Genomic DNA, 26,037 nt, shown 5'->3' with positions numbered 1-26,037 from the left:
TCTTGTTCTTTTATTATGTTTTCATGAAATGTGTAAGGTCTTAAGTTCCTTTGGGTTTTCTGAACTTATTTTGTTGTTATTCCTGCCTGATTTACTTGCTTTCATCTCTACACTCGATTAATGGTAAAAACCCTAGAATTTGGGGGTTTCATTCGAGTTCTTGAGGCCACTTGTTACGTGACTTGTTTTCTTCCCATCTCTGAACTTGTTTGGTTTCAAATCCCTAATTTCTGAGTTCCTGAAGTTGTTTCATCTTTGCCTGACCTTCTGCATGCTCTCTGATATTCCCTCTTGCCTATAGTCCACTACTCACTGATTTTTGATTGAAATTCACCCTCGCATGTTTAAAGCTTATGCACTCTTTATAGGTAGAATTTCCCACTCATAATAACCTCTGATTTTGGGACTGATTTCAGACTTCCTTGTGTAAGCCTGATTGATTCATTCTTTATTTAATTTGAAGACCCTCTCTAACCTTTCGATTCCCCTATTTTCTGACTCGGTTCATTAGTGATTTTGAATCTCTCATTCCCTGATCTACTATGTACTAATTGATTTACTCCTTGCCTTATTTATTTAACCGTGTGTTTCAAATCCTCCCCTATGTATTTATCCCTTATTTGTATGCTATCCACAATGTGTTACTTGATCCCCTTTCCTTAAATAATTTCTGCCCTTTACCGTTCAAATTTGGACTCCTTAAATAAAGGAATCTCTGCTATTGATTGATTTTAATTGATACATGATTATTTTTTTTGCCTTGCTTACCCTGATTTCAAAGTATAAATACCCGCTCCTCTCTTAACACGAACACACAAAAAAAACACTTCAGAATTCAAACACACTTTGAGCACTTTTTTTTCCCACAATTGAACACTATCCAATTTCAAAAAAAAACTCTCTCTACTACTACTCTACCTCTAATACTGAGCACTCTGCTCCTTTTCTCTTTTACTGTCTGAAACATTCTTAAGTTCCTTTTGAACTCTCAAGTACTTGCGGAGGAATTTGGATTTTGATCCTGCTGACTTCTAGCTGTTTTATTTACTTTTGTTGTTCTGCTGTTCTAAAACTTGCAACTGTTATGTCACTCTAGTTAAATTATACCCCCTCTACTATGTGTTTATTTTACTCCTAGCTTGTTGTGCTTTCTTGCACTATGCATCTACATCCTAGTCTGTTATGTTCTCCTTCCTTATGTTTCCGCACCCTTAGCCTATTATACTTTCTTTCTTTCCTTGTGTTTCTGTAAATGCTTTTCTAGGTGAGTCCCTTCCCTCTGACCCCCTTTTGTGTGAGAGTACAATTCTGAGTCATGGCAGCACCCTGTTATTGCTGCCCATGACTTTGAACTAGGTTCTTGAACCCTTACTCAAATCAATTCCCACTCCCTTCTTCCCTCTTTATGTGTTGAGCCTTGACTCAAGTCTGGTGGTGTTCTAATCACCATCCAAACTCAAGTCTGACTTCTAAAGTCTGATCTTAATTTGTTTGGACCAAGCAATTGGTCAGGGGTGTGCCAGTCTATACCCATGGCTGGGCATGACCACCCTTTGCTATGGTTCCCCAATCCCTCTTTCACTTTGCACTCATTCCTAGTTCTAAGTTCTGCCCCTCTCTGGTAAGCCATGCTTTGGGACCCTTGAGCTCCCACTGAACTTGGATGCCTGAGGGTTGGCTATTCCGTACTGCACTATTCTAATTCTAAATAGTATCCTGAGTGTAAGCAATGCCCGGAATCCTTGAGATTCTTTGGAACTTTGAAACACTTTGGATAAAGAGAAGGCTTTGGAAATTCAGAATTGGTTAATCACATGTTGTTGGGCATTAAAATTGAATTAGGCTGCTCGGATCTAGCTATTAGTTTTTAATGTATTTATTTTCTTTCTTTTGGTCTGTAATAATTTGTATAAAGGATTTGGGGAATATAGTAAAAGGGTGTGGGAGGGGTTTTACATTCTTGCATCAGTAGGGGTAGAAACCATGCTTTAGGATTGTAATTTTTTAGAAATCCTGCCTATAGGGCTGTTCAATATTTCTGGTTCCACATCACCTAGAGACCATGCCTATAGGGTTAACGCTTCATTGTGTTACAAATCACATAGAAATCATGCCTATAGGACTTAACGTTCATGTAATCAATGCATATAGAGATCATGCCTATAAGGAATGCATATGCATTAGGCAAACTGTAGGGTTAATTAACCCAATCATCTTTTACAAGTTCAATAACAGGTTTTAGAAAATCAAAATAGATATCATGCCTATAGGATCAGCATCAAACTCGTCCGATTCGCTTAAAGTAGTAATAATCTATTAACTGGTCCTTAATGTCTTAATACAACAACGATTTCAGAAGTCTTAATTCTTTGACAAAAACTCTCTTGACTCGGTATGCTTTTAAATCCCTCAAATCATCATCTTTTTTCTGAAACAGTTTCTTTCTAAATATTCTGTCTAAATGTTTTACTCAGACCCTGAAATTATCTTTTAAAACAGTTGCAACTTACCCTTTCCTTAGATATTTCTATCTCTGAAACTCTTTCACAACCATTTCTGTGTTTTACTTTTACTGCAGTCCATACTTTCTTTTCAAAACTCCTCTGCATTGGACTACTTTTTCCTGAAACCAGTGCCTTTTAAATCACTCGCTTGAAATACCTTAATCTCTGACAATCGGATCCAAGTTGCCTAATGTAGACTTTCTGTCTAAATGTATGTGTTGAACTAGTCCGCTCGCCGCTTAATTTTTTAACTTAAGACCAAATCAGTATATGCTAAGACATGCTAAACTAAGTGTTTGTTTGGTTAAGGGGTTTACTTGAGCCTTACCTATTTGTTTGTTCATCCTTATATTTGTTACTTGTTTTGTATGTCGCAATTAGAATTTTAACCTTTGAACCCCATATATGCCTACATCCCTTTCCTTCCCCTTTAGGATTAGAAGTCCTGATACCCCGTGACTGATAGGTTGGGACGGGTACTAGCATGCAATAAGTAAACGAGACTGATCACGTTTAAATACCTTAACAGGGTGGGAAGGGTAGATATGGATATGATGACCGATGCGCTAATATCACGTGCGACCCCTCTTCTGAGGAGTGATCGCTGGGTATTGCATTAAAGTGATCCATATTAATTATAAACTTAGGACTCCTCTCCCTTTACTTGCTTTCATCTCTTCTTGTAAAACTGTTCAAATCTCTTTTTCATGAATTTCTGCCTTCTCTACTTATCTTTGAAAATTTTCAACTTGGTCGCAATCTTATGTGCGAATCCTTATTTGAGCCTTGATTGTTTACTTGTAAAGTCACAATTGCAACATGGCCGGGAACCACACTAGTGGATCTTGAGGGGTGCCTAACACCTTCCCCTCGGGATAATTTCTAGCCCTTACCCTAATCTCTGGTCTCTTCATCTCAAACCCTTCTTAAAGTGTCCTAATGCACTATAATCATTAGGTGGCGACTCTTCAACTTCCAAACCCAATTCTCGAAAGGAAATAGAGTTGTCCTCCTAATGTCGTATACCCGATTTTTGACCCCACGGTTAAAGGAAAAGGGGGCGTCGACACAAGATCTACACAGTCAATAACTATGAATCATGTATTTGGGGCAACATGGAGTACTAATATTAACCTTTCAGCGCATCCTGCTCCATATTCTATTAGGCTCACAACTGAGTTCAATAAGAAACTTACTGCTCCCAATGTCATTCCAGTTGGCTGGAAACCTGGACAAACCTACAATTCCAATGTCAATTTTTAATTGCTATTCTTCAACACAAACAAAAAAATAATGAGTAAAATCAATGTCACAAAAATGACTTTAAAATGTTCTCCTTTTAGGAGTTTAATAAAATTTATCGTTCAAATATTAATATTCAAAAGTCCTATTCTTATTTTTTTTTTGTTATTGTTGTTGTTGTCCCCTTATGGTAGGATCCTCACAAGCACTGGAAAAAGAAAGGGGGGAGTACACGAACAACCATTATTAGGTATGCTATTTAGGAATTAACCCGTATTTATTTTGTCTAGAAAATTTAAACTAAAAATCATAAATACCGGACAATTCAGTACATTTGTATCCAAAAATATTGAACGAAAATTAAAATTTATGATACATTGGCTAATTTCTAAATAGTAGCCCTTTAGAGTGACTGCCTAGTATCATTTCTAGGGGAAGAATGCATCAATATCTGCCCACGACATTGTCGCGACCCGATTTTCACCCTCGGGACCGTGATGACACCTAACATTTCACTTGCTAGGCAAGCCAACGCTAGATATATCTATTAACTATTTTAAAAACTTCAAATTAAAAGACAACAATAAAATTGTATAGTCTGAAATAAGGTGATAAACTACTAAATGACGAAAAACCAAATACAAATATCATATCTTGTGTCACAAATACATGAGCGTCTAGAGTACTATAGATAATAATATGAATAAAACATAACTGTTCGAATCAAAATATACAGCTAATAAATGATGTAGAAGTGGACTTCAGGGCGAACGCAGTGCAACTATTCCTCAAGTCTCCAGTGATAGCTAGATCTGAGTAAACCTCACTCAGTGCAGCTAGGACCAACTCAGGTATCTACACAAGAAGTGCAGAGTGTAGTATGAGTGCAACCGACCCCATCTACTTTGTAAGTACCGAGCCTAACCTTGACAAGGTAGTGACGAGGTTAAGTAGGGTCACTTACAATAACCTGTACACAATAATAATAACAACAGAAAGGACAAAAATAGAAATAAAGCAGTTAACTCATAACAACGAACTCAAAATTCAACTACCAGAAAGCCCAGTATAACAAGTCTTATAAGCTCATTTCAAAAACCGAGGCAATCCAACAGTCACAAACAAATACAACTTATACAATTCATTGCAGAGCGTAACCCCATCCTACTATATCATCATCTGTCAACATCATAATCCATCCTTATTCTACCATTTCAATTCATTACCTTTCAATTTTTGTTGCGGCGTGCAACCCACTCCCCAAATAATTTCAATCAATAATAGCAATTCAACAACTAAAATTTAAAAGAATTTCTACATCACGAGAGTAAATGTACGAAGCACTGAAGAATCACGTAATAATACAAGAATCTCTAACAATTCAAATATCTCAACTTTACCAACTCATCGATATCTACTAATTAACAACTCGTATAAGTAAAACTATGTCGTAGAAGGCAACAAATTCTACAAAACTATAAGACAAGTAAGACATATGAAAAATTAAATATGCAAGTAAGGCAAATAGAGACAAGTAGCAAATAAGCATAGTGTTATGGAAGGGATTGAGCAATTTAATACAAGGATAACTAAGTGGCAAGTAACAATTTGTAACGATCCGGCTGGTCGTTTAATGAATTATAGACCCGTTTCCCATTTCTCCTTCTTTTTGTGTCCTTCAACTAAATTATGATATATCGGCTTAGTTGGTTCGGGTCTAGAGTGGATTCGGAGAGGATTTGAGACACTTAGTCTCTTTTGTGAAGGCTTAAGTTGGGAAAGTTGACCGAATATTGACTTATGTGTAAATGACCTCAGATTTGAATTTTGATGGTTCTGTTAGCTCTTTTATATGATTTTTGACTTAGTCGCACATCCGAAATGTGATTTGGAAGTCCGGGGTAGATTAGGCATGAATTGACAAAAGTTGGAATTTTGGCAATTTTGATCGACAGTGAAAATTTTGATATCGGGGTCGGAATAGAATTCTAGAAGTTAGAGTAGGTTCATGGTGATATTTCTGACTTGTGTGCAAAATTTGGGGTAATTCAGACGTGATTTGGTAGTTTTTGGCGTCGTTTGTGAAATTTGAAAGTTTAGAAGTTCTTAGGCTTGAATCCGAGGGTAATTTGGTCTTTTGATGTTGTTTTGAGTGATTCAAAGGTTTGAATAAGTTGGAATGATGTTATTGGGTGTGCTGATATGTTTGATTGAGATCCCGAGGGCCTCGGGTAAGTTTCGGGTGGTTAACGGAGCATGTTTGGCCTTGAAGAGACTCCTGTTTGCTCCTGTATTTTTCTGCTAAGTTTGAATGATGTTATGGGATGTGTTGGTATATTTGATTGTGGTCCAGAGGGCCTCGGGTAAATTTTGGGTGGTTAACGGAGCATTTTTGTCCTTCAAGAGACTGTTGTTTGCTGCTGTATATTTCTGCTGGTTTCCTTATACGCGATCGCATGAGTGTGTGAGGTAGTGCTTCGCGATCGCGTGGCTAGTGTCGCATTCGCATAGAAGAGATTGAGCTGAGAAGGAGCTGAGGTGATTTCTCTACGCGATCGCGTGAGGCATGTTACGATCGCGTAGGTCTGTGTGGCATAGGTTCGCGAACGCATGGCTATATCCACATTCGCGTAAGGTTAAAAGGTGGGGCGGCCTGTTTATGCTTCACGATCGCGAGGCTATATTTGCGATTGCGATAAGGTATACTTGGGCAGATTTAAAAGATTAAAAATGAGGGTTTCGAGTTCATAACATAAAATTAAAGTAGGAGCTCGGTAGAAGGCGATGTTTAAAGGGATTTTCAGAGAAGTGATTGGGGTAAGTGTTCTGCACTTGATTTTGGTTAGATTCCATGATTGTATCTTGATTTTTATCATCTAAATTGGGAATTTAGGGTGAAATTAGGGGGAAAATGGAAGAGAATTGGAGAGATATTTTTGGGGATTTGAATGGCCATTTGATGTCAGATTTTGATGAATTTAGTATGGGTAGACTCGTGAGTGAATGAGCTTTCTAGTTTTGTGACTTTTGTTGGATTCCGAGAAGTGGGCCCATGGGCCGAGTTTGAGTGGATTTGAGATTTTTGTCTAATTTGATATTTTTTCTTGTGGAATTCATTCCATTAGCATATAATGATGGTATTGTTCTAGTTCCGAATAGATTCGGAGCATTTGGAGGCCTATTCAAGAGGCAAAGGCATCACGGTGTAGAGATTTGACTGGTTTGAGGTAAGTAACGATTGTAAATCTAGTCCTAAAGGTATGAAACCCCAAATTTCATATCGTTTTACTATTTTGAGGTGATGGACATGCTAGGTGACGGGTGTGTGGGCATGTACCATTGGGGATTGTGACTTGGTCCGTCCTGTAGCAACTGTAAAGTTGCGTATTTGGTTGAAACTATATGATACTTATGTGTTTTAAAAAGAGTTTCTGTAAATTGGGTTGAATGCCATGTTTAGGCCTTGTGCCAGAGCTATTTGGAGGGGCCTTTATCTTACTATCATCTCCCTATTTTTGATTGAAAATCTATACTCAGTCATGCTTATATTTATTTATTGCATAACTCAGTCTTTACTAATCCATTTTGATGCATATAAATAATATTTTAGGCTGAGTACCCTGTTTTTTATTGAGAGCTTGAGTAGCTTAAGAAGTTTATGACTAAGTGAGGCCAGGTCCTGATTTGTGAGGATATTTATGGGATCGAGCTGCATGCCACAACATGTTTTACTGATTCATGACAGAGTGAGGCCGAAAGCCTGATTGATTTATGCCATGATTTGGCTTGTTATAGCGTTTGGGCTGTAGGAGCCCCTCCGGAGTCTGCACACCCCTGGTGAGCGCAGATACCTACTGAGTGCGAGTGCCGAGTGCTGAGTGACTGGGAGGCATGAGTGATGGTGAGGCATGCCCGATGGGCTGTATACGAGTGACTGTGAGATTTTCCTGAGGGGATGTATATGAGTAATATTTTACCCGAGGGGCGGTTTATGATTTCTTCATTTTTTTCTCACCTTTGCATTGAGCCTTTGTTTGAAAACTGTTGAAAAACATCTTTAAAGGATTTTTACCAGAATTGGATTTAAAAGATTTTTACCAGAATTGGATTTAAAAGAGGTGATTTGATTCAAACCCTGATTTTAAAACCCTGTTGTATTTTACTGAGCTTTCATGATATGAACTTTAAATGCTTTATTGCTCGTCACTACTGATCAGCCTTTATTTACTATTGTTACTTACTGATTTGGTGTACTCACGTTACTCCCTGCACCTTGTGTGCAGATCCAGGTGTATCAGGACCCGATAGCGACTGTTGACTATTCTAGCTGTAGATCTTCTCGGAGTTAGCAAGGTAGTTGTTGGTGATTGCAGTCCTGCTCTTCTCCCTCCTATCTTCCTATAGTTTCTTGTAGTTACTTTCCAGACTGTGTTAGTCTCAGTATTTTCGAACAAATTATAGTAGATGCTCCTGACTAGTGATACCCCGATGTCGGGCTTTTCTTTCTGCGTTTTCGTCGTTTAGAATTTCTTTATGAAGTTTTATTATTAAATAGCTTGAATATTTCTTTGAAATAAAATATTGTGTTGTTTTTGGTAAAGATTTGGGTAGCCTAGTACCACGATAGGCGCCATCACGATATGGTAGTTGGGTCGTGACACAATTATGGCATGGAAGTCAAATATGCATGTAACAATTAAGGCATGTCACAAACTATAATATGAAGTAATGAAAACATGGAAGAAAGTAACCTAACCGCAAAAACATGGAAGAAAGTAACCTAACCGCGCATATACACTTGTCACCTTGCATATACGTCGTTTCACACGTGATTCACATAACATGTAGTTCAAGGGTTCCTAATCACTCAAATCAAGGTTAGACCCAATACTTACCTCACTCCATAACTCAAACAGTCAATCAGCCACGGACTTGCCTTTTGAACATGCCTCCAAACCAACCAAAACCAATTGATTTAAAATGAGCTTTAGAAACTACCCACGAATGAAAGAGGTTCAATTTTGATCTTTTTTTAAAAAGTCAACAAAATTCAATTCCAGGCCCGTTTCGTTAAAATTAAAATTCGGACCAAAACCCGATTACCCATTCACTCTTAAGCCATGTTATATGATTGTTTTGAAATCCGACCTCAATTCGAGGTCTAAATCTTAATTTTACAAAAATCCCCAATTCTATCCAAATCCCTAATTTCTACCATGCAAATCTTAAATTTGCTGTAGAAATCACATGAAATGTAATGGATAATTGAAAAAATATGGTTAAATTCACTTACCAATGAATTTCGGAAGAAAAGTCTCTTGGAAAATTGCCTCTAGATTGTTTAGGGTTGAGAAATTGTGAGAAATGAACTAAGTCCTATTTTTTTCTCTTTTACCCATCTGTGGATGTCGCAATTACGAAGTATTGTTTGCAATTGCGAACATCGCAAATGTGAGACAAGGGTCTCAAATGCGAACCCTGTCAAAGAAGAGAAGAAGTCGCAAATGCGAACTCACCACCTTCGCAAATGCGACCAAAAACTTCACAATTGCAAAGTAGACTCAAAATGGTCAGTGACTGCAAATGTGACACTTCCTTTACAAAAGTGAAAGTCCACAGTTCGCAAATGCGAACAAATTTTTGAACGCGAGATTCACCAAACCTAACCCATGCTCGCAAATGTGAAAAATTCTTTGCAAAATCGAGGATCGCAATTGCGAGATCTGAAATAGAGCACCATAACTGGTATTGCACCAGCAGACTTTTCCTTTGCAAAACTCATCCAAAACACATCTGAAAACTCACCTGAGCCCATTGGGCTCCAAACCAAATATGCACACAAGTGTAATAATATCATTAACTTGCTCGCGCAATCAAATCACAAAAATAACATCTAAATCTATGAATTGATCTTCAAAATGAATGAAATTTCAAAGTGAAACTCAAGAACACTTGAATCACATTTAAGCGTTCGAATCATGTCAAATCAATTCCAAATTGAACTAAATTTTGCAGACATGTTTCAAATAGTAATATGGAACTATCCCAAGTTTCAACATCAAAATCCAAACCTGTTAGCTATGAAGTCAACTTACAGTCAAACTTAGTAACTCTCAACTTTTAAAGAAATGCTAGATTTCGGCAAAATGAGTTGAAACAAGTTAGGGACTTTCGAATTCAATTTCGGGCATACGTCCAAGTCCTAAATCATGATATGCACCCACCCGGATCGCGAAAATACCGATTTGGGTCCATTTACACAAAATATTGATCGTAAATCAACTCAAACCATTTTAAAGGCAAAAATTCACATTTTCTTTCATTTTTCACATAAAAACTTTCCGGAATAAGACATGGACTAAGCATACAATTTGAGAAATGCTAAACGAAGCTAATCGAGGTCTCGAAACACGAAAATATAGGCTAAATCTCAAAATAACCTATCGGGTCATCACATTCTCCACCTCTAAAATAAATATTCACCCTCGAATGGACATAGATAAGTACCTGGACTGGTGAAAATGTGTTGGTATCTACTCCACATATCGGACTCGGACTCCCACATAGCTGCCTCGATCGGCTGACCTCTCTACTACACTCGAACTGAAGGATAAATCTTAGACCTCAACTTCTGGACCTGCCGGGCTAGAATGGCCACCGACTCCTCCTCATAAGTCAAATAATTGTCCAATTGTACTAAGCTGAGAACTAAAACATGGGATGGATCACCGTGATACTTTCAGAGCATAGACACATGGAACACCAGATGAACTACTGATAACCTAGGTGGCAATGCAGCTTGTATGCCACCTCACCCGCTCTCTCAAGAATCTCAAAAGGTACGACATACCTAGGGCTCAACTAGCCCTTCTTTCTGAACCTCATCGAACCCTTCATGTGTGAAACCCGGAGCAAAACATTCTCTCTGACCAAGAATGCAACATCACAAACTCTACTATCGGTATAACTCTTCTGCCTAGATTAGGTTGTGCGAAGTTGATCTTGAATCATCTTGACCTTTTCCAAGGCATCCTAAACCAAATCGGTACCCAACAATCAAGCCTCTCCCGGCTCAAGCCAACAAAATGGAGAACGATACCACCTCCTATATAGTGCCTCATAAGGAGCCATCTGAATAATCGATTGGTAGATATTGTTGTAGACAAACTCCGCAAGCAGCAAGAACTGATCCCAAGAACCCCCAAAATGTGTAATGTATGAGGGAAGCATATCCTCCAATATCTAAATGGTGCAATCAGATTATCCGTCCGTCTGGGTGAAATGTTGTACTCAGCTCAACCCGAGTTCCTAACTCACGTTGTACAGCCCTCTAGAAGTGCAATATAATCTGAGTACCCCTATCAGAAATGATGGACACCGGCATACCATGCAGACGAACAATCTCGCGGATATAGATCTCAGCCAACCGCTTTGAATAATAGGTAACTACTACCAGAATAAAATGCGCCGACTTGGTCAACCTATCCATGATCACCCATATAGTGTCAATTTCTTCTGAGTCCGTGGGAGCCTAACAACGAAATATCTGGTAATATACTCCCACTTCCACTCAGGAATCTTAAGCCTCTGAAGAAAACCACTAGGCCTCTGATGCTCGTACTTTACCTGCCGATAGTTCAAACATCGAGCTACATTTACAACTATATCCTTTTTTATCCTTCTCCAATAATAATGTTGCCTCAAATCCTGATACATGTTGATAGCACTTTGATGGATGGAATACCATGAACTGTGGGCCTCCTCAAGAATCAACTCACGAAGCCTATCCACATTGGCACACAAATCCGACCCTGCATCTGTATAATCTCATCATCCCCAATAGAAACCTTCTTGGCATCACCGTGTTGTACCTTGTCCTTGAGGACAAGCAAATGAGGGTCATCATACTGAAGCTCTCTAATGTGCTCGTACAAAGAAAACCAAGAAAACGTGCAAGTTAGACCTGATTGGTCTAGGAAACATCTAACCTCATGAAGTGATTGCCCAAGGTCTGTACATATGACTCTAGTGGGCTCACCAACTGGAATATTCTTAAGGCTACCCATACTCACAACCTTCCTATTCAAGGCATCGACCACCACATTGGCCTTCTCAGGATGATATAAAATGGTAATATCATAGTCTTTTGACAGTTCAAACCACATCCATTGCCTCAAGTTGAGATCCTTTTGCTTGAACAAATACTGTGGACTCCAATGGTCTGTGAATAACTCACACGACACACCATAGATGTAATGCCTCCAAATATTCAATGCATGAACAATGGCTGCCAACTCCAAGTCATGAACAAGGTAATTTTTCTCGTGAACCTTCAACTGTCGTGACGCATATGCAATCACCCTGCCATCCTGCACTAATACTACAACGAGCCCAACATGCGAAGCATCACAATACACCGTATAGGATACCGAACCCATGGGTAATACCAACACTAGAGCTGTAGTCAAAGCAGTCTAAGCTTCTAAAAGCTCAGCTCACACTCATTCGACCACTTGAATGGTGCACCCTTCTAGGTCAATCTAGTCAATGGGGCTAAGATGGATGAAAATCCCTCTTCGAACCAGCGATAATACCCTGCCAAACCTAGGAATCTCCGAACCTCTTTAGCTGAAGTAGGTCTAGGCCAGTTCTGAACTGCCTCAATCTTCTTATGATCCACTTTAATGCCTCTACAGATATGATATGTCCCAAAAAGGCGATTGAGTCCAACCAAAACTCACACTTTGAAAACTTGACATGTAACTGACTATCTCTCATAGTCTGAAGTACAATTCGAAGGTGTTGCTCATGCCCCTCTCGACTGTGGGAGAAGATCAAGATATCATCAATGAATACGATCACAAAAGAATCCGAATAAGGCTTAAATACCCCGATTCATCAAATCTATAAATGTTGTTGGGGTATTTGTCAAGCCAAATAACATCACTAGAAACTCATAATGCCCTATCGAGTCCGTAAAGCTGTCTTAGGGACATCTGATACCCTTATCTTCAACTGATGGTAACTAGACCTCAAATCAATCTTCGAAAACAGTTTGGCACCCTGAAGCTGATCAAATCAGTCATCAATCCTCAACAAGGAATACTTGTTCTTGATAATGACTTTGTTCAACTACCGATAGTCTATACATATCCCCATCGAACCTTCCTTATTCTTCACGAACAACACGGGTGCACCCAAAGGCGAGACACTAGGTCTAATGAATCCCTTATCAAACAAATCCTGCAACTGCTCTTTCAGTTCCTTGAACTCATGTGGCAACATATGATATAATGGAATAAAAATGGGCTAAGTGCCAGAGCCAAGTCAATACAAAAATCAATATCCCTGTCGGGTGGAATCCCCAGCAGATCTACAGGAAATACCTCTGGAAACTCACGCACAATAGGTGCTGAATCTATGGAAGGAACATCCGTACTAGAATCACGAACATATGCCAAATATGCTAGACATCCCTTCTAGACCATATGCCGAGCCTTCACATAAGATAATCTTACTGGTAGAAAGGCCATGAATCCCCCTCTACTCTAATCGGGGCTACCCCAGCATGGCTATGGTAACCGTTTTAGCGTGATAGTCCAATATAGCATGATAGGTGACAACCAATCCGTGCCCAAAATAACATCAAAATCCATCATATCAAGAAGCAGGAGATCTATACTAGTCTCAAGGCTCCCGATAGAAACCACACACGAGCGATAAACATGATCTACAATAATAGAATAACAACATAAATTGTGGGGGTGTAATATGATGAATAAGATCCCTAGCTTACAACAAGAATTTTTGGTTCATAGAAGTTATCAACTTCACCAATTATTCTGTAAGTTAAATCGTATTTTATCTATATCTGGTTCATAGTCCACAAGACACCAGATGAATTCATTATATCCAAAATCCATCAAATTATACTGTCTTTTTTATTTATTTACTATTTTTTATATCCCTTTTGAGATATGTGGGGGATTGTTGGAAAACTAGTGATATCTCAAAAAGTAATATCCATCTTGGTTTGAAAAATCTTTTCTCTTTGAAGTATTATTTATATCTACTTATTATTTAGTAAATTATTTTATATTTAATAGAGTCAAACTAGCCATTAACTAGTCTTTGAAGCAATGTCTATATAAATATGGTCTTTGGAGAGCTAAAGACATACTTTATAACACAACCTTTTAAATCTTCTTCTTCTATGTTGGGTTTCTTTATTAAATTTTCTGCTAGTTCTGTTCCAGTTTAATAACTGGAAGAATATGTTGAATCCTGGGGATACATCTAATTTCATTTTTTATTGTGTAGGGGAAATATATTTAAGGACAATGTCCTTGACACGCCTCAAGCTTTGATAACTCCTATTCTCTGTAACCAATTTTTTACAACACGAGCTAGGCTTCTCAGTCCCTAAAATGCACTTTCCACCCTATAAAAGTACTCAATTGTTAACTGATACACCCAAAAATATATCTACCAATGTTGATTTACTCCGATTTGGCTATAGATTTTGGGTATTTTTTTACAAAAATAATTTGAAAACAATGTTTGTTCATGGAATATAATCAGTTTTTGGAAAAAAAAAATTAGGTTCCCAAAAATTGCTTAAGGGCATTTTGGGTAAGAAAAATTTCTTTCACTCACAAAACTTCAACTTTTTTTTCAAATAAAATACATATCCAAACAGAATTGTTACTTCCCAAAATTATTTTTTAATACAATTTCAAAATTCTTTTTAGGGCGAATGAAAATTTAGTTAGACTTTTTTATTTTTTTGATCTAGATGTCAAATGTTAATGTTGCCATTAAGGGAGAGCACTTAGGGAGATAGAAAGCAAATCAATTTCTTGGGGTTCTTTGCTATATGAGCAGGAATTGGTTGGATTTTGGCAATAAGGCATTTATAAGGCCGCTCTTTAAATTTAGATGCCTTCCTTAGATTAGTGGTTAAATTTGTCTCTAGAAGAAGTTGGATTTCCTTTTCTTTTTGCACACAACGTGACCCAATGACTAACAGGAACGAAATTTAAATAATTTTTTTTTAAAAATGGCCATTTGTGCAAATGCCTGGAAGTGCAGGAAGAGTTAGGGAGAAATTCAAAAATAGCCACATTTACAACTGGTCGTTAAAAATAGCCCAGTTTTAAAAGTAATCGAAATTTAGTCACTTTTCATGTAAAGATAAATCTGAGCGAAAACATTGTTCAAAACCCGGAAAATACGCCAGTATATTATACTGGAGTTCCAGCATAAGTATGCTTGAACTCCAGCATATTATACTGGAGTTCCAGGATAAGTATGCTGGAACTCCAGCATAATATGATGGAGTTCCAGCATAAGTACACTAGAACTCCAGCATAATATACTGGAGTTCCAGCAAGTATAATTGTCCAGTATAATATACTGGAGTTTGGAGCACCGGTGCTCCAGTCTCTAGTATATTATACACAGGTAAACCATACTCCAGTATATTATGCTGGACCGGTCTTTGTTGCAGCAAATAGTGGCTATTTTTCATTGACTTCGTAAACGCTGGCTATTTTGAATGACCAGTCCGAAAACTGGCTATACCGTGCAATTTTTACGGAGAGTTATACATGTATTATTCCAATGAATCATGGGGCATGAGCACATATAGCCATTCTCATGGATTCTATTTAAAGATAGCCAGTACTTATATTGTCCTAAAATTAAAAATTAAAAATCATAACTTCAAAACAATTTAGGATTTTTTTGGTCCTAAAATATTGAACTGAAATACTGAAATTTAGGACGCACTGCTAATTCCTAAATAATACTTTTGGATAGGTTGTAATGCAGGCACTTTAATACATATACTTTAACATTCAAACTCCACACTTATGTTAAACCATAACTCCACATTCATCTCAATGTATATTAACTCCATATTTCTTTAAGCACAATTACATCAAGAGTCACAATTGTCAAGGAATATTTTTCTCAATAATACAACTATTTATTTATTTTTTTCTTTTTCAATTCAAGTGGCTTTTATTTTTTCAACACAGTGCATATTTCTCCTTATTTCATTAGTTCCACTCAAAATCCCCACCAACCACCCCGCACTTTAACCTTTACAAAGTTCATAACAATTTAAATGCTCATGAGAGGTTAAAAGGTTCAAATATATGGTTTTCAAACAAAGGGGTAAGGCTTGTAATGTGGTTGTCAACGAAACAGGATTACAGGCTCAAGGGGGTTAACTACGATACATAAGAATTAGGCGGGAAAAATATACATATCTGGCTCAACAAAGAAATGCCTATATCACTTTCAAGACTAAACAAAGCTACTATTTCAATTTGCACACACACGGGGCAAGTTCTTGACATCAAATGCAATGCACTGAGTACATACAAACTTCACACAGACATGACATATAACTCACTCAGGATTGTTTTATCAGGACACTCATGTCAAAGCAGTCAAGCAAATTTATGAATCTACGATTTAAGGTACTTACATTAGAGTCAAAAACTGAGCATAAGCATTACAACCAGAGTACAAACTATTCTCAAGGCATAGCAAAATTAAGAGATATCGCTGTAATTTAATTCATCTCACACTAGCTTCTACTCCTAAACAAATAAAGCTAGCTATACCCGGTTCAAACAAAACCCTTGAAAAAGAATCGCGGCACACAGAAAAACCAAGGGGGAATTACTACACTACCTACAAAGAAAATCTTTTTTTTAGACTTAAATCCATTAAAAAAAAATAATTAATTAATTAAACAAACACAACTAAAATAGCATAGAAAGTCACCCAGACAATCTCCTTACCCCACACTTAAAATTGTGCATTGTCCCCAATGCACACCAACCTAATAAGAGGTTAAAAAAAACTCCATGGTAGGCCAAAGGCTGAAGCACTAGCAGCTCATGAGGTATCAGACTTCTCTCAGGCTTGGTCCTTCGTGCGGGTACCTCACACTTAGTTCCAACCATCTGGTTTGATGTTGCATCCTTCCAATAGCTTTGCTTTTCATGCTCCTAGAAGATAAAAAATCGAAACTACAAAAATAATACAATTTTAAAAAAAAAGCACTAAAACTGGGTTGCCTACCAAAAAATGCTTGATTTAACGTCGCGGCACGACGTGAACCACTTTCTGCCTCCACTTTGAAATTATGAATTGGATCCCAAGTTTTGATTCTGCTCTATGATCATGCTCCTGGGGTGGTGGAACGAATCTGACTGGCCCAATAAAATAATGTAGTATTCTACACTTTTTGGCCTTTAGATGAGATGTGTATTCCCGACTTTCTGGCAAGAAGAATTCCAGAATGTACGCATCTTGTTCCTTATTCCTTGTCTCCTCAAGTGGCTCGAATGACTCTATTTCTGTATCATCATCCAAACACAATGTGAAAAAAATACTTGGAGTGTGGACCAATACGTTCAACTATATGAACATTGGGATTGTCTATAACCAATTTCTCCCAACATGAACTAGGCTTCTTAGTCCCTAAAATGCACTTTTCACCCCTTAAAAGTACTCAACTGTTAATTGATACACCCAAAAATATATCTACCAATGTTGATTTACTCCGGTTTGGCTATATATTTTGGGTATTTTTTTTACAAAAATAATTTGAAAATAGTATTTGTTCATGGAATATGATCAGTTTTTTGAAAAAAAGAAAAATTCAAGTTCCCAAAAATTACTTTAGGGCAGTTTTTGGGTGAATTTTTTTCTTTTACTCCAAAACTTCAATTTTTTTCAAATAAAATGCATATCCAAACACAACTTTTACTTCTCAAAATTATTTTTTAACACAATTTCAAAATTCTTTTTTAGTGCGAATGAAAATTTAGTTAGTACAGGGAAGAAACTTTTTTATTTTTTGTTCTGGAGATGTCAAATATTAATGTAGTCACTAAGGGAGAGCACTTAGGGAGATAGAAAGCAAATCCACTTCTTGGGGTTCTTTGCTAGATGAACAGGAATTGGTTGGATTTTTCCATTAAGGCTTTTTAAGGCCACTCTTTAAATTTAGATGCCTCCATTAGATTAGTGGTTAAATTTGTCTTTAGAGGAAGTTGGATTTCCTTTTCTTTTTGCACACAATGTAACCCAATGACAAACAGGGACAAAATTTAAATAAATTCAAAAAAAAGACCATTTGTGCGAATGCCTCGAAGTGCAGGGAGAGTTATACCTGTATTAGTCCAATGAGTCATGGGGCAAGAGCACATATAGCTATTCTCATGGATTCTATTTAGAGATTAGCCAGTAATTATATTGTTATTAAATTTGAAACTAAAAATTATAACTTCAGAATAATTTAGGATATTTTTTGTCCTAAAATATTAAACTGAAATACTGAAATTCAGAACGCACATGCTAATTCCTAAATAATAGCATTTTAAAGTGGCTACCTGGTGTAATTTACTTGTCAATGAATCCAGTAAGACAATGTGATGGGCTTTATTGTGGTATCATTGTTTGAGTTTGAGTTAATGGGCCTCTACAAGTCACTAGCTCCATACTTTCTCTATCTAATTTGTTTTAAGTTTTACATTCTTGCCACACTTCATACAATAAGATAAGAAATTCGGTAACTTTTAGTGGAAATGAGATAGTTGGAAACTTGTAATAAACTGTTCACTAATTCGACTGGTTTGAGAATGATAAGATCCGGAGTAATATTAGTAAGTTTTGTGCACAAAACTAAAGATTATTCTCAATTAAATCTGAAAATGTTAAAATTTTTGACTTACTATTTCAAACATATTGTTATTACCTTTTGTCCATAATCTATCATTGTACACATATTTTCTACTATTGAAGGAAAATTTGTTTCTGAAAATAAGTTACTCATGAAGAGTTAGTACGTATATATAGTCGTGTGGTTATCATTGTACACATATTTTATACTTTTATTGATGTGCTAAACTAACAGAATATCAGGGTTTGAAGAGTATCTAAAGATCATAGCATTCAGAAAATAATTCTCAAGATCTTTTGATAGAATAGATAAAATATATCAAAAAATATTGGCAAGTGATCAACGAGCTAGATAATTTCATGTGAAATAGTAAGTAGTTATCATCCCTTAATGAACCTAGGTAAATTAGCAAGATCTTCTTTGTGTAAGATAATTTAGTCAATGGTTAGCTCTAACTTACTATATATCCATTAATTAAGACTTATATATATACTTCTTTGGTAATTAGTTTTAATATATTGCCATTATGGTAAGTAAAACTACAGTATAACATGGAGTATCATTAATATCTTTTAGATATCAAATATTCCTTAATATTTGGTAAGCGTTATGTTTTCTCCACTATAAAAGGAGCACCCATACCATAGAGTTTCTCCAAGCAATTAGAAAAAATATTAAGGACAATAAACTCTTGTTCTATCTAGTAAATCAAGCATATTATGGCTTTTAATCTCCATCTCATTATCACCTTTTTAGCTCTATGTTTGTTTCAACAATGCACTTGCACACATGTTAAATCACTCAATGCATCTTTAGCTGGTTTTCAGCCAGCTGTAGCAACATTTTATGGTGCTCCAAATGGAGCAGGAAGTGGTAATTAATGATGTTATACTCTATGTAAATTTTTTTATTAATTTGCATACGATATTTTTTCCGTTAATTTCTTTATATTAGAGGCTGTTATCGACACACTGCCAGGGTAATTAAAGTTGATCTTTTTAATTGTTTTTATGAGGTTTGTTATTATTTGGACAATAAAATTGATTTTTATTTTGTCATGCAAGATGGAGGAGCTTGTGGATATACAAATGCTGTATCACAAACCCCATATAATTCCTTTGTATCTGCTGGAAATGCTCCTCTCTTCAGGAAAGGCTTAGGCTGCGGAGCTTGCTACCAGGTCCATATTATTACTTGCCCATAATTTAGTTTTTCGTCACTTCCAAATAACATGTTACAATATATTAAAATGCACTAATTAACAGTTAATAAGAGTGAAATCCTTTGATAAATTGCACTAATGTCTAAGACTTCGTTAATTTGCCTCGTCAATGTTATATACTCATGACGTGTACATCTTGTTCAATTATAGGTGCAATGTAATCTAGGCCCTTGCTCAGGAAACCCAGTGACTGTAACCATTACAGATGAATGCCCTAGCTGTTCCGGTGCTGTTCATTTTGATTTAAGTGGAACTGCCATGGGAGCAATGGCCAAGCCTGGACAAGCTGACACGCTACGTAATATGGGAAATATTGCAGTCTCTTACCAAAGGTACGTATCTTTGTGAATAAAGTTATATACCGACAACACAAAGAATATTTGTTATAAGCAGTTGTACTTGTTATTGTAGGGTACCGTGCGTATACAAGAACACAAATGTAGCATTCAAGGTGGATCCAGGATCTAATGCTAACTTTTTATCAGTAAATGTAGAGTTTGAAAATGGAGATGGTGATCTTAATTTAGTGGAGCTTGTGCCAGCAAGATCTACACAGTCGATAACTATGAATCATGTATTTGGGGCAACATGGAGTACTAATATTAACCCTTCAGCACAACCTGCTCCATATTCTATTAGGCTCACAACTGAGTTCAATAAGAAACTTACTGTTCCCAATGTCATTCCTGTTGGCTGGAAACCTGGACAAACCTACAATTCCAATGTCAATTTTTGATTGTATTCTTCAACACAACACAAAAATAATGAGTAAAATCAATGTCACAAAAATGACTTTGAAATGTTCTCCTTTTAGGAGTTTAATAAAATTTATCTTTCAAATATTATTATTCAAATGTCCTATTTTTTTTATTTTTGTATTTTTTTAATGTTTTTTGTTGCCCTCTTACTGTATGATCCTCGCAAGCAAAAAAGAAAGGGGGAAGTACACGAACAATTATTCTTAAGTCTGCTATTTAGAGATTAGTTAGTACGTATTTTGTCCTGAAATTTTCAGCTAAAAATTATAAATTCAGGATAATTCAGTGTGTGTGTGTATATATATATATATATATATATATATAATTAAGGGCCCTAAGCCGGGCGACGTGACGCTCCAATTCAGCAGCAAATCCCAATTCCTGCCTCTACACAGCATTTTAAAAGTGATACTCCCTCTGCGCGAACAACAAAAAAACTCTCAAAAAACACAAACCTCTTCAGATGCACAGCCGCGTCTTCACACCGATTCTTTACTCTCTGTTTTCTTCCAGTTTCTCTGTACTCCTCCATCCCCTTCACTTTCTCGTACTCCTCCGTCTCTTTCGCTTTCTCTGTTCTCCTCCATCTCTTTAAGACCTCTCTCTTCCTTTTTATTTTTACACCCATGACCTGTTTGAAAAAATGCTATACATGGCACCCGGAATCAACAATGTCGGTATGTAATTCTCTCAAACTTAATCTTTACCAATTATGCTTAGCAATTCTAATCTAATCAACTGATATATTTGCCTACTCTAATTCTATTGAAACATGAAAGAGCATAATTGACGTCAAATATATTAGTAATTGATAAATGATATCATTCACGTTGTTCGAACCCGTCGGGGATTGCCTTCTCTCTCTCGAACTGATAGAAATAATTCATAACTACTGTTTCTGCACATTCGGTAACTACTGCTCTAAACATTCTTAAATACTATTACCATTATTCTTGGCCTAATGAGTACCTAACGAAGGATTATGGAAGAAACAAATGTGTATATTAAGCGGTTATGTGGTGTAATTTCAGGTTTAAATTGCAAAAAAAAGCTTTTATTTTTATGTGCTTTATGAGAATAAAATGGAACCTTGAAACTTGGGTTCGTGCTTCTGTATGCTACCAGTTAATTATTTGTTCTCTATGTTGTGTGTGAATTGAGTATTTTCTTTTATGCGAAGTGCCAATGTGCTGAGTGCTCTCTTTTCTCCTCACTGCAATTTTTTTTTTTTTGTAATCTTTTTTTCATCAGTTTCATTTATTTTACAATTTCCCGTGTGTTCGCGCAATTGTACTGTAATCTTATTTGCCTACTCTATTCCAAAAAATTTCAACGACATAATTTTAATATCATAAGTAACTGATATATGTATAATTCTATTGGGAAAAAAATGATGTTTCTTGCCCCTTGAATCAGCAACTACTGTTGTCGACTCAACATTTCAACTATTGCATTTAATTAGGAAGTATGAAAGTAGCTTCAGTTTTGTTGTTGTACCGCAAATATAAGAATAACATACAGCCAAAAATAAATCTATGCTTTAAGCCTCTGCAAGGTGAAGATACTGATATACTTGGCCAATCTAATTTTATAGGTGTGGGGACACTATGATTGCGAAGACAAAACGCTGTTACGAGATTGAGGTACACTCCAGATAATCTTCGCCACTGAGATTTATGCACAATTCATAACTATTGTTTCTGCACAATTTGTAACTACTGCTCTAAATATTCTTAAATACTATTACCATTATTATTTGCCTAATGAATAACGAACGAAGTTATTTTATCTGAAGGACTGCTATTATCTTTTTGGTAACGAAGTTCGACAACATCTCAATGAAGATTATAGTTTACTCATATAGTTTTTTCATCTTCTCTACACTTTTGTGTGCTGTTTGAAGTGACATAGGTATTTAACATTGCTACAATATTGTAATGATCACGAAAAAAATACCACGGCATAATTATGATGGCCATGAACTGAATTTTACCAATTTTATTGTATTATTGCCTTCTCGCTGTTATCCAAGTCCTCTTCCCCCCTTCCAAAAGACACCCTTACCTGGAGCAAGTCAGTTTTATTATAATCTGTAATGTATATAGAGAGAGGGACGTACACTCGGTTACATGACATTCCCACTTAGCAAGAAATGCATTTTCTCCCCCTCTATAGTTTTCCGCCTTTTTACCTTGGTATTTCACTGCCGATCAACATATCTTTCCGCATAATACTAACAAACTGATTTAGATACCCAGCCATCTCTTCCCACACCGATTCTTTACTCCCTATTTTCATGCACATACAGATAAGTTTATTCCCATAATGATTCTTTACTCTCTTTCCACATCCTTCCAAATATTTCATACTCTTTCATTCTCTTTTTACACTATTTCTCTCCACTTTTGCCGAATTTCTCTATACTCCACCCTCTCTACCTTCTTTTTCCTGTTCTTTTTCCCCAAAGTTTAAATTTTGTTCACTCCCTGCTAATCTCTATATTCTTTCATACATTTGTATGCTATCGTGTATCACATTATAGATAACTAATCCCAGTCTTTAATGCGAAAACAAAATTATTAGACAACATATCTATATGTGCAATATACTTTACTACTCATTTGATTCAAATGTTTATCAAAAAGCCGACTGCATACTTTTACCATCAACTGATTGCAGATTTTAATTTTTTTGGCCTTTTGTTAATTGTAGAAAAATTAATAGTGACATAAGAAACAAGGGTGCATTCCTTTTTAGGCAAGTTTCTATTATTATATACATTCTTCCTTACTTTAAAAGATTTGAATTTTCTAAATATCTTTTAGCCTTTCTATCTTTACCGTCTTTCTACTATTTCACCAATTGAGAAAGGACGAGTAAGAATGAAAAACAGAAGAAGACATGTTGATATCTTTTTCTCTTTGTCTTGCTAAAGTTCTTTTCTCTAAAATCCTTTAAGACCTTAAAAGTAATCACTTCTATAAAGAGAGCTTGTAATTGTTTTACAATATATGACTTTGTTACCAACTTGATCTTCTTTAGACAGAGAAAAAAAAAAGGGGAATTCTAAGATGAAAGATTGCCCATTGTGTTGCAATTTTTTTGTTTTCTTGCTGATGCTTAATTTTTTCTTCTCCATATGTTTTCTACTGTCAGGGATTTTAAAATGAGCTCAAAAGTGGAGAATAAGAATTACTAAAGACAAGAGAAATGGATATTTGGTGCTTTTCATTTGAGAAATTCACTGGAAGATATGACTTCTCATATTAATGGTAAATTCTAGATTAGCAGTCCTTGAATTAGAGTCTTTACCTTCATCCTTTTGAATAAATATAAACAAAAGAACTTTTCAAGCCTTTTTAACGGCTAAGATTGAGAAGGATGATAATGTTATTGATGGTTGTTACCACAAATGACTGTAGTTGTAGTGAAGACTTACCTTACTATCAGAGGCGGATCCAGAATTAAAACCCTATGGGTTCAACCGTTAAGGTTTTTAGCATTAAACCTATTATACTTATTAAGTTATGGGTTCATGTCTACTATATATTGCAATTTTAGTGACGTTATACACATAAATTTATAATTCGCTTCGAAAGTTATGGGTCCAATTGAACTCATAGCTAAAGTGGTACATCCTCCCCAGCTTACTGTCAAAATGATTGATGACAATGATTTACTTGGTTGTTGGAATGACTTAATTCTAGATGCGGTATTTTGTTCCAACATATTGTGAGTCTCAATATATTGATATGATTTCCTTAATCAAGATTCCAGCAGCCATTAGTCAAGTTGTTATTACCTTTAATATCTTATTCGTTCTGTGTCTCTTCTAGGCACATGATGTCTAAGCAGGGGTTAAATCCGTTGTTCCCAATGGAGGATATTGAAGTAATGGGTATTTGAAATGGCAGGCTCAAACAAACTACAGAAGTTGTTTTCTCTTTCAAGCTTCATGACTTTAAAGGATTCTCCTTACGTTTCTTAGAGCATTTGCAGGGTGATGATATGCACCTTTTATGAGTATGAAATAGATTTTTACTTTTTCCTTGTGCAGGGAGAAATAAGGTATAGAAACCAAGGGAAATCCTTTTTGCTGCAAGATTCATTCAACAAGATGATGGTTAGCTCTCTGCCTAGCAACAACATTTGTTGGTCATCCTGCCCTTGAAGATGTATTGGAGTTTCAATCATCTTAATCACACCTTTCATTTTTCCTTCTTAATCGCTCCTCTTTTTAATCATTGTTGCAGTATCAAATCAGACTAACTCTATTTTTTCTTCTTTAAACTGTGTACCAGTGGGTCGATGTGGATTAACAAATGGCGCTTGAGTCCGAGTTCTTTACAGTATGCATTATTCACTTGTATCAGAGCTTTTCAGTATGGTTTCCATATTTTGATCAACTTGAAAATTCATATCAGAAGAGTATGATAGTAATAAGCGACAGAGACGCAAAAAATATAGAAAGTTGTCCTCAACTTTTAGTTAGAGGATGAAGATGAACTTCCTAATTTGGACATTCAATTGAGCCTCTTTACAAGCTAAATATTTAGCGACAGAATCTTGAGGGAAGACAGCCTCTTCAAGAAATGGTTCTGTTCTTGGAATTTTTCATGAAAATATCTTTTTGTCTAGGAATAGAAAGAGTAGGAGATGAGTAAGAGGACTAAGAGATTTGGAGACTCCTTAAGAATAGTCAGATTTGACATAGATGATGAAGACTTCAGTAAGAGCCGGAGATACCTCAAAATGAAATGTTGAACTCTTCAGCGATCACATAAGAGACGCAATGACTGTTACTCTTTTTTGCAGTAAGCTACTTCCATTGTTTCGTTGCTGAAATAGTCTAAAGTTTTGAACTTTAGATTTATTTCTTTTATGAGACTCTACACATCTAAGTTTTTATTAGTTACTGAAGGTGTTTCATCAGTCTTTGAAATAGTTATTTTTTCTGAACTTTAGATTCTTGATGCTCCTTTCTTCTTTTTATGTGACTACAGAAGTTGAGTTCTTTGTGTGTTAGTTAAAACTTTTGAACTTTAGATTCTTGATGCTTGAAGGGTAACACAAATGGGCAATTCATTTGTATCAAAGAAAAAGAGGGAATTTACGTATATAATGCAATTTACTCAGAGCTCTATCTTATAAAAAATATTGATTTTGTAATATACCACATATAATTAATTTTTATGCATATATACTTGAAAATTATCTATTCAATCTCAACTAAATTTATAAAAAATTTATTTCTAAATATACATTGCTGTTATTTATCAAATTTCCTAGTTTGTCTCCTAAAAAATGGGATGCAAAAATTGAAATTCATGACATATTGACTAATTGCTAAATAGTATCTCTTTAGAGTGGCTACCTAATGTCATTTCTACGAGAAGAATGCATCAATATCTGCCCTCCACCCTCGAGTATTCACAATATCCACCCACAAACAATTCCTAAAGTTATGAAAATTTACTAGAGAATCCATCTCTCTCTTTTTTTTTTTTTTTACTTCTATCTTTCTTTTTTTCTTTTCTCTTCTCTTCATCCGAAAACAACATCATTTTGGCCAATTCAGGAGACTTGTCCCTCCTCGTTTTTAGAAAA

General features: G+C 36.0%; 1 protein-coding gene and 1 long non-coding RNA gene across 3 annotated transcripts; both read left to right on the top strand.

The window, feature by feature from the left end:
* Nucleotides 1–19,134: 19,134 nt before the first annotated feature.
* LOC107818724 (expansin-B11-like) lies at nucleotides 19,135–20,445 on the top strand. The gene is made up of 4 exons (XM_016644765.2): nucleotides 19,135–19,323; nucleotides 19,515–19,630; nucleotides 19,823–20,004; nucleotides 20,084–20,445. Exons 1-4 carry the CDS (start codon nucleotides 19,170–19,172, stop codon nucleotides 20,406–20,408), a joined length of 777 nt encoding a protein of 258 aa, XP_016500251.1. The 5' UTR covers nucleotides 19,135–19,169; the 3' UTR covers nucleotides 20,409–20,445.
* Nucleotides 20,446–20,774: 329 nt separating this feature from the next.
* On the top strand, nucleotides 20,775–25,394 carry LOC107818725 (uncharacterized). Of its 2 annotated transcripts, XR_001655498.2 has the most exons (5): nucleotides 20,775–21,107; nucleotides 22,025–22,073; nucleotides 23,587–23,702; nucleotides 24,488–24,553; nucleotides 24,732–25,394. It is a non-coding gene; the product is annotated as an uncharacterized LOC107818725 (long non-coding RNA). The 2 variants fall into 2 exon arrangements; XR_012711407.1 differs by having other exon boundaries at nucleotides 24,488–25,394.
* Nucleotides 25,395–26,037: the final 643 nt, after the last annotated feature.

This window comes from Nicotiana tabacum, chromosome 7 (assembly GCF_000715075.1).
Source record: "Nicotiana tabacum cultivar K326 chromosome 7, ASM71507v2, whole genome shotgun sequence".
NCBI classification, from domain to species: Eukaryota; Viridiplantae; Streptophyta; class Magnoliopsida; order Solanales; family Solanaceae; genus Nicotiana; species Nicotiana tabacum.
The sequence above is the reverse complement of the archived record's forward strand: the minus strand, read 5'-3'. Positions and strand labels throughout refer to the sequence as shown.